The 9,538-nt window shown below is 45.3% G+C and overlaps 1 protein-coding gene across 2 annotated transcripts in view; it reads right to left on the bottom strand.

Moving 5' to 3' along the window:
• Nucleotides 1-2,599: 2,599 nt before the first annotated feature.
• Nucleotides 2,600-9,538, bottom strand: part of ZNF236 (zinc finger protein 236) — an 80,834-nt gene continuing 73,895 nt past the window's right edge. For both annotated transcript variants that reach the window (XM_015562757.1, XM_015562758.1), the window contains exons 29-32: nt 7,591-7,788; nt 6,669-6,798; nt 5,542-5,718; nt 2,600-4,680 (exon numbers count right to left, since the gene is read on the bottom strand). In XM_015562757.1, the coding sequence (XP_015418243.1) occupies nt 4,556-4,680; nt 5,542-5,718; nt 6,669-6,798; nt 7,591-7,788 (630 nt within the window). In that variant the 3' untranslated portion in view covers nt 2,600-4,555. The remainder of the gene's footprint in view (nt 4,681-5,541; nt 5,719-6,668; nt 6,799-7,590; nt 7,789-9,538) is intronic.

Below are 9,538 nucleotides of genomic sequence, written 5' to 3' on the forward strand. Positions count from 1 at the left end.
ACAGGCAACGAGGTTGGGTAAAGCCTTCTTACCAGCCTGAGAAAGTCCAGTCACGCCACTTTCTTCCAAAAGTGTATGGAGTCCCTACTCTGTGCTAGAAACAAAGGGAACCAAGACAAAAGTCCTTCATTTACTATCTCAACAAGATAATGACTCTATAAACCACCAGCTTCTAATATTTTGAAATGGATAAACTGATATAATGATTCATTTCATTTCATCTCATCCTCAAATACTGTATAAGCGAGAGTATAAAATACTCTCAGGGATAGAAAATGAGACACCCCCGCACAGTCCACACCCCATGCATCTGAACTGACTGTGAATTAATTCAGCGCCATTGTGTGCTGATCCTGCGGAAAACGCTACCTAGAGAAATGTCCATCTTGCAACTATTATAACTCATCCAGAGCCCAAATAAGTACATGTACAGGAGCTTTAAAATATTACCAAAACTGTTTTTATTACTCCTAAACCCAGCACAGTGGCCTTTGGCATAACTATGCATTTCTAATACAAAATTGGATTAAATCAGTATCATCCAATGTATAAGTAGACCATGAAACATGTTGGAGATAAAAAAAGTATTTCTTTTGTGAAAAAATAATTAAAAATTTTCTTTAGGGGTGAATCAAGAGTGAATCACTATGTCATTTTAGAATTGGTCAAACAGATTACAAATCTTGACTGAACACAGAAGTCATCATGCTGTAAAGCACTACACATGAACATGGTTAAACAGCAAAGCCCCGCAGTGACTGCCCACTGCTCCTGCCGCTGATGCGGCCACTTGGTGCTCAGTGTTAGTGCTGAAATACTGTATTAGGCGCCCCTATAAAGCGGTGGGTGTGAGAGGATGAGAGTGGGCTCAGTGGTATGGCTGAGGAAGCACGTAAATTCAGATGAGATCAGCAATGACCAAGTGTGACACTTGCTTAGAAACCTCCCCAAGGCAGAGGCTGCCTCTTTAAGAGGGATATGCAGGGTTTCCAACTGTAATCAAAAGTCTGCCGCCCCACTTTTTAAACAACGAAGAAGATGCCATTAGATTTTAAAATGTTGATTTTCACTAGAATAAGGTAAAAGACATGGAGGCCCCATGTATATGCAGACACTTCTGAAATTCTATTCTACAAACTCCAAATTACCTATGTTACACGAGATTAAGTGGCAAAATGAGAAGACCTCTAGGTTCACAAGTATCAACTGTATAATGTCATCTCTGCCTCACTTTGTACAAGAGAGTCTAGAAAAAAGAAATTAGCAACTGACCCTTGGATTTTTTTCTTGGCGGTAGGGGGAAGGGTAGAGTATTGACTTTGAAATAAACTTCTAGGCGGGGAGTCGGGGGAGAATATGCAGAGAAGGCATGAGATCTCTCTAAAAATGTAACCAGACAACAGTCCTATATATCTTACATGTTTTCTTAAAAAGGTTTCTTACGTAAATCCAATGGATCAGTTTTTTTGTTGTTAAAAAATGCGTCTCCTCATAAGTTAGAATATTCTTCTGCAGAGAGGGAATCCACATGAAGAAGGGAAATGCACCTTACTGTGCAGAACCGCAGACCTGGACTAAAACGCACACCTCTTGCACATAAATGTTACGTAAGAGGTTAGACGTCAGAGAACAATGGTTATAATCGTGAAACAAAAACTCACATTTTCTAAAAAATGACAATGGGCAGAGTACAAAATATCCTAAAGAAAGTTTCCCTAGTTAAATGCTGCGATTGGCTGGCACTGGAATTTCGCCATGGGGAGGACCACTGGTACTCCTTGTGAGGACAAGTGCTCTCCGATCTCTCAGGGACACATGGCCAGAGGACATGGGCAGCGATGAGCCACCCACTGACCTGACGGGCCACAGGCAACATCCAGGTGAGCGGGGTCTCCTTTCACACCCATGCAAGCACCAACGGGTGTAACTGAGGCAAAAGGCCAGCTGCAAGGGCACCACGTGTGGACCAGTGCAAGGGCACTGGGGTTTCCATTTCTGAAAGGATGCTTTTGTCCTAAGCCACTAACATTCTATGGGAATAACCTAATGGCTGGGATTCCATGCACACAGGGTTCCTCCCGAGACCTGGCGTCACAGGAATGCACCCAGGCTCTCACACAGACCTGGCCACCTGGCACCAGTGAGCGTTCACTGTCTGGGTTCACAGAGGGAAAGGAAAGTGTCAAAGTTCCTTTCTGTTAAAAACTATCTGAACTTGGAGTGAATTCATGTGCCAAACTTCCTTATATTAAATATTCTAAAGGGAAAACTGGGTCCCACTTCCTAACTTCATGTTTTATTTATTGTTCTTCCAAAAGAGATCTGCTAAGATGAGATCTTTCTGAAGATGCTGTTATCTACCCTCATGGTCCTGGCTGTGCAAGGCTGGAAATCTCTCGTCAGAAGACTTCATCGGCCACTAAGTCATAAAGAGCAACTTGCACTCCACCCAGGGTTCCATAAACTGCCTTTACAAAATCTTACCTTTTCAAGGAATGTTTTGCAAAGAAGCAGCTTTTATAATTAGAAAGTGAATCAAAGTAATACACTAATATCTTGTGTTTGCTTGCTAATAAACTGAGAACACTCACAAAACGAATTGTTGATAGGGTTTTTTCTTTTTCTTTAACCAAAGTAGAAGTAGTTTTAGATTCTTGTGGTACAGAGTTCAGGGCTGTGCTTGAGTACAATTAAGAATTAAATAAATCCCTCTTAGAGATTGTCCTGAGATGACATTTAATGCTAAAAACAAAATAAATAAACTAGCAAGAACAAAATTTTTTAAATTCCAATAACTGCAACTTGGGATTTTTGTTTACCAAAATTAATGAACATTTCTAAAATATTTTAATACAAAATTATAAAAGAAAGTGCATTAGAAGCAAAACCTTTAAAACTCTGGCAAAATTACATTATTCTGAATACACTGACTACAGCCAGGTACACACACCAACATTCAAGGAAAACCTCAAGATATATAATAAGTCCAGCATCACAAGAATAAGTCAAATAAGGCTTTTTCCCCTTAAAAAAATATACAATACACAACAGTTTGAAAAAAAAGTATTATTTAACAGTTTTCTGACTTAAATATTTTCACATAACAAAAGTTTTTATATCACCATGTTACTTATATACATATCCAAAAGTAAACAAAAACAAAAAAAATCAAAAGATGCCCTTTCAAAAAAATAAGAGTGAAATGTCTCTTTTTTTCAGGAACCTGAAACGAGTTCCTCTCTTAATATACAAAGTCCGTACACTATTTACAGTATAATAAACTGCCCTCTGAAACCAGAGAAGAAATGAGAGAACATAAAGGCAGTTATTTTTCAGAAAAATAAAAACAGCCCAGCTCTATGTTACAATGAAAAAGAGACCCATTTATTAATAAAAATGAACACAATACTGGTCTGAAGTGCTCAGAGGGAGGTAAAAGCGCTGATGCTCTCTCTGTAATGGGGACGAGTGCTTATATTTACAAAATATACTGTTCAGCCACACAGAGGCCCATATATCTGTATGTACATATGCACTTATATATAGAACATATAAATAACTTCAAAGGGGAAATTCACATGGAGAGAGAACTTTCCATCTTTGGAATGCTGCAGGAAGGACACGCCGCCCCGGCACGGGGGGCTTGGTGTGGGACATGTTGAATGTGGCACCATTGATGAGACAAGAATTCCCTGAAATAAAAACACACCTGCTGATGCATGAGTAGGAAAACACGGGCTCAGGTGGGCTCTTGCCCTTCGACTACAGATAGACCTAATGTCGCGGTGAGCAGGGCCAAGCTCCTTTCTCACTTTCTGTTGGCAACGGAGGGCTTGTACTTCCTGCAACGATCTGGCCCGTGAACCTGCTTGTCGCTGGTGAGGCAGGGCAGCGTCACTTGCGGACTGAGTCGTCCTTGTCCGTGTGTCGGGTTTACTCTGCTTCCCAGGTTTACACTCAGAGGCTGCCTTCTGATAACTAATGATTAGATATTTTAATGCAGAGAACTGGTCCAGCCATTTCTCAAGGTATTCGTTCTATTAACTTACAGACTAAAAATAGTCAGTTTCTACTACCTTCAAAATGCACAGAGAAAAGAAAAGGAACTTCCCTGTGTGGTCTAACATTTTTTTTGGACTTTGTGCACCTACCTGACATTTGTTTTATAAGCTATGCTTCTTAGAACATAAAGCATGAAGGAAAATATGACCTTTTCCATGTTAACTTGTCTTTGTAATACAAAGAAATCACACTACAATGATAGTAAGATCCAGTTAACTTGTGTGTAACTAGATGCACTGGCCACGGAGCAGAGGGTGAAACTGCCTGTCGCGTACCTGAGTTCAGTGATTTGTAGACAAATGAGAACAATGCGGTTACATTTCCCCGGATTTTTTCCTAAGTCTCTGAAAAACAATGATTCTTTAGGTAATTTTATAGCTAAAAACCTACTGTGGTAACATGTTTAACACCTGAAGCTTCAAAACAGAAATTCCAAGTGCTTCGTTCTGCACAGCACAGAACCTCAGAGATGTCCCAGGGTGCCATGGGCTGCTCAGAAGACATTGGCCAGTGCCTGCCACTCGCCGGCGGCCTCAGGCACCACCTCCTCCAGATGCAGGGTCTGGCTCAGCTCCTCGGTGCCCTGCTCCTGGGGGCCCGTGGGTTCCTGCAAGGCTCCTGCAGGGCAGACAGAGCACAGGCGGATCAGACTCCAGCAGCACAAGTTAGTCAGTTAAAGGACAGCTGGAATAGAGACAAGGACTTTCTACTGGTAAATGGAGGGCTTTCCACCCCAATGAGGAGAACCATTTGAGCGCAGTTTGAATGATTCAGGAGTGATGTCGGTACTAACTGTGAAAATGGCAGTGGCCATGGACAAACCCACCCGTGAAGGTGCTATTCCTGCAGTATCAGTGAGGTGGGGCAGACACTAACATTCACGACTCGCCTCTTTTCCTGATAGGAAGTAAAGCAGGGCCTGGAATGTACCCGTTAAAATGAACTTTCTCTCCCTCAAAACCCCACAACAGTGTCTTCTTCCTCTGGTCGCCAGTCACCATGCAGGCCTGTCAGCTTCACGCACAGGTCACACCACCCTAACACCTAAGTAAACCTGAGGCTCATCTGTCAGACACCAAAGGCTCTATTCAGCACATACATACAACACAAGCAGCTCAGCCCTGCATGGCCACTGGGCCCCTGCAGCCCATCCAGCCACTGACCATCACCCCTCTCTTCACAAAGACTGGTGCAGGCCCAGGTTTGTGGGACACAGCAGGGGGCCACAGCCTCAATACGCCCACTGTTAGTGTGTCAACATGGACAGAGGCCCGTCTGTGGACAGGATGGCCTGACTCTGCCCTATGAGAGCCAGGCACACAGACAGCACTGGGCACGGAGTGGCCTGGCTGGACCCACACTTAGCATCCTGCACTGAACACTTGGCCTTGCACTGCGTCTGGGGAAGGCTTCCCCAGGGCCCATGGGCAGGACGCAGCACCGGCCCCCCTACAGAAGGCGTGTGCACAGGGGCCTCACCAGTGTAGCTGTGCGCCCGCTTCATGTGGAGCTTCATGTTGCTCTTCTGGGTGAAGCCCATGACGCAGTAGTCACACTTGTAGGGCCGCTCCCCTGTGTGCTTCTTCATGTGCACCTGCAGCGCACTCTTCTGGTTGAAGGCCTTCTCACACAGCGTGCAGTGGAAGGGCCGCTCCCCTGAGGGCAGAGCAACCAAGTCAGGGCCTGAGCTGCCCTCGAGGAGCACATGCAGGAGAAAGGCACATGCGCACGACGGGCACACCCACACAACAGGCACATGCAGGAGCTGGGCACACACACGGAAATGACTGGCTTATTCACAGGGGTCACCATGGTGTCCTTCCTGCTCCCACCAGCAAGTCCGTTCCATGGTGACACATGAGAGACTGCCAGAGGCTGCTGACAGTCCTGAAGACTTCATAAATGAGAGGCACAGTGTTTCCAACCCACTGGGGCAGGAAAACAAAAAGACCTTCAGGACATGAGACTGTCCTACCAGTTGATTAAAAGTAGGACTTATGAAATACTTTAAAAAACATGTAACTGCTTTCATGTTAATTCAGACACTGTAAAGTGAAAGGAAAAGCTGCTCAGTGTGACTTCTGCTGGGTGCCTGCATGTGGACCAAGAAGGTGGACAGGTCCCAGGAGGCCCTCGGCCCCACCCTGAGTAGAAGGTGCTCAGGCCTGGGGAGCCCAGGCCAGGCGGAGGCAGAGGACAGAGCCTGGGACATAGGAAGGGGTCTCTGTGTGAGGAGCAGAGAGAGGTGAGAGGCAGGGAGAGTTTGCTCCTTTATTGTGTGTTTTTCTGAGACTGACTGACTTAGTGGAGACAGGAAAAGCCAGTAGAGAAATGTGAGGAGAGACAGTAAGGAAGCCCTGTGGGACCACAAGGTAGTCTGGCCTGACACTGTGCTTTATGCTCACAGTCTGAGCAGCAAAACCTTTCACTTAACGGCTAGCTACCGCAATAACGTGATAAAAATTAGGACCAACAGCATACATGGTCCTTGTATTATACACATGTGTGCTATGGTGAACAAGTATTCCATGCTAAGTCCTGGTTCCTCCAGGTCAGGTCAGGTCAGAGGTCCCTGTGCCAGGACCCCACACCCCCGAGCTCCTTACCTGTGTGGATGCGGCTGTGGCGCTCCAGCTGGCTCGGTTTGGCAAAGGCCTTCTCACAGGTGTCGCATTTAAACACTCTGGGCTTCTGCGAGCTTAGAGAAGGGCCAGCTTGGTGTGTCTGCATGTGCTCCTGTTAAAGACAACACAGCAATGAAGGAATGTCCGTGGTCACAGGAACTGCCCCACCTTCGGGCACGCAGGTCCTGTCCAGTTACATGTGGCTACAAACAATGCCGCAACGAATGACCTTGGGCATATTTTGTGCCGATTCGCAAGCAGGCGCAGAGACCCTTGGTTAGGGCCTCCCCGTTCCGCTACAGAAGGTGTACCGAGTCCAGTCTCACCAGCACTGACGGGATTTCAGTTTCCCCACACCTGCCACAGGTGCTCGCTGCTTTTTCAGTATTGGCCACTCTGAGGCATGACAGTCTCTCCATGTTCTTCTCATTTGCATTCGACACTGACTATGACTAACTTACGAACATGCAATTGGCTCGTGCAGCCACCAAGTCTCTTAGGACAGTGGTTCTCAACCTTGGCTGCACATTAGAATCACCTGGGAATCTTTTTAAAATCCTGATTTCTGGGCTTCATCTTCCAGAAATTCTGTTTCTTTTTACTAATGTTGTGGCCCCACCCCATAACAAAGAAACAGAATTTCTGGAGGATGAGGCCCAGAAATCAGGATTTTAAAAAGATTCCCAGATGATTCTAATGTGCAGCCAAGGTTGAGAACCACTGTCTTAGGACTAAAACACCCCGGTAAACACCCTTATCTCAACTGACGTTTTCCTCAAAAAAATGGCACAAGTTGTCACTGAAATTTGTAGTAACGTTTGTGACTCAAGAGTGGTGCCCTTCATTGACGTGAGTGGGCTGGACATCGGGGGAGGGCCTGCAGTGGCGGCTGAGGGCACTGTACCTTGAGGTGTGTGGCCCGCTTGAAGGCCTTGCTGCACACGGGGCATACGTGGATGCGCTCCCGGCCATGTGCATCCTTGCTGTGGTGCAGCAGCAGCGCGGATGACGCGAAGCTGCGGCCACACTCCACACAAGGGTGCTGCCGGCTCTCCTTCTCGGGCTGGCTGCCTGGGGCCAGGTGGGCAGAGACGTCAGTTACCTGAGATGGGTCAGAAATCCAGGACTTTACTCAATGGTGCAGTTGGCAAACCAACAGAAGACAACAGACACACTTCATAGGCACCAGCCACAGTTCCTGGCGTGTCCTTGTGGACATGGTCACTGGGGCCTGGCGCCGTTAGACCAGGATGGCACCCACTGAGAGTCCTGACTGAATGGGTTCACAGAACAGAAGGGGTCACCTGAGAGTGACTGCCAGCTGCCTGTCTGCTTCCACATTGCTGTCCTTCCCACTCAGGGCTGCTTCCTCATCTGAGAAACATAACTAATCACAGTACCTGTCTGTCAGGGTTCAGTGACAGTTAAATGAGAGACTGTCCCTGGCACACAGCAAGGACCCAGTAAATGCTGTTAGTGCGAGGGTTAGCTTAGACACGCAGAAATGATATTGCTAACAAGTACTATTGCTATGGCTGGAGATGTCTTTTAGCAATGGCACCACAAATAATTCTCAGCTTCTGATTGGATTCAAGGATTTCCCCCAAACTTTGGATCACACCCTTTAGAAGGCTTTCTATTCATTCTAATAGGATGCCATCAATACTCTAAAAATAACAAAATAAATGAATGAAGCAGGAGGCCTTCCCTGCTTAGCTCTTATAAACAGGAGTTTCGTTTTGCAGATAAACATTTATGATGACTTAGTGAATGAAAACTATAAACAATTCTAAAGAAAACTGATGGAATTTTCTATTTCTAGCCTAGTATTCTTTGCAATACTAGAAAAGATAAAAATAGATATACTTTAAAGAAAACAACACACAGTGTCTGCAGGATGCTCTAATATTAATCAGCACTCAATAAAAGAGAATGGAATGAAAGAAGAAAAGAAAGAGCAAAGGTCAGTCGGGAGAGCAGAGAGAATGCCAATGTGCCGCAGGAGCAATTTTGTGACACTGTGTCAGGTGTGCACATGTCTACATGAGCCTGTATGTGTAAAAGAAGAAACAACAAAAACACCCGTGTGTATTCAGGACACTGAATAAGGCAGTGATGGCGAACCTTTTGAGCTTGGCGTGTCAGCAGTTTGAAAAACCCTAACTTAACTCTGGTGCCGTGTCACATATAGAAATTTTTTGATATTTGCAACCATAGTAAAACCAAGATTTATATTTTTGATATTTATTTTATATAGTTAAATGCCATTTGACAAAGAAAAATCAACCAAAAAAATGAGTTCGCGTGTCACAGGTTTGCCATCACTGGAATAAGGCATTATTTCTTGTGAGTCAAAAGACGTTTGAGAACCACTAGAGTAAGCGGTGCTTCAGGCTGCTTTGTAAGTGCAAATACACACTGTGGTTTACGGGTGGTGCACGCGAAGCATGAGGTGACATGGCACTCAGATCCACCAACACACTCAAATATTTATTGCTTCTGAACTCAACACCACACTGTAAGAGGGGAGCGCTCGCTGTGCCGCTCCCTGCACCATGACAACCACGGATGTCTCTGAGTCCTCGGTGCTCTTAGTGCATCACCGAAGTGTCGTCTTGAGGAACCCCGAGACCAATGTGCAACCATTTTACAAACAGAGACTCAGCAAGATGAGGGAAATTCCCTATGCTGGTCATGTCTACCTTCTTTATGGAAAAGTCCTGGCCCCACTAAAAAAACAGTGAGTCATTATCTTGACACTCATTTGCTAAAATTGCTGAAGCATAAAGTTAATGCTTCTTCCATTCAGAGATTGTTACTGTATTTGTAACTCTGAAAAGCTTTAAGGAAAG

This window comes from Myotis davidii, unplaced genomic scaffold, assembly GCF_000327345.1.
Source record: "Myotis davidii unplaced genomic scaffold, ASM32734v1 scaffold96, whole genome shotgun sequence".
In the NCBI taxonomy this organism is placed as follows: domain Eukaryota; kingdom Metazoa; phylum Chordata; class Mammalia; order Chiroptera; family Vespertilionidae; genus Myotis; species Myotis davidii.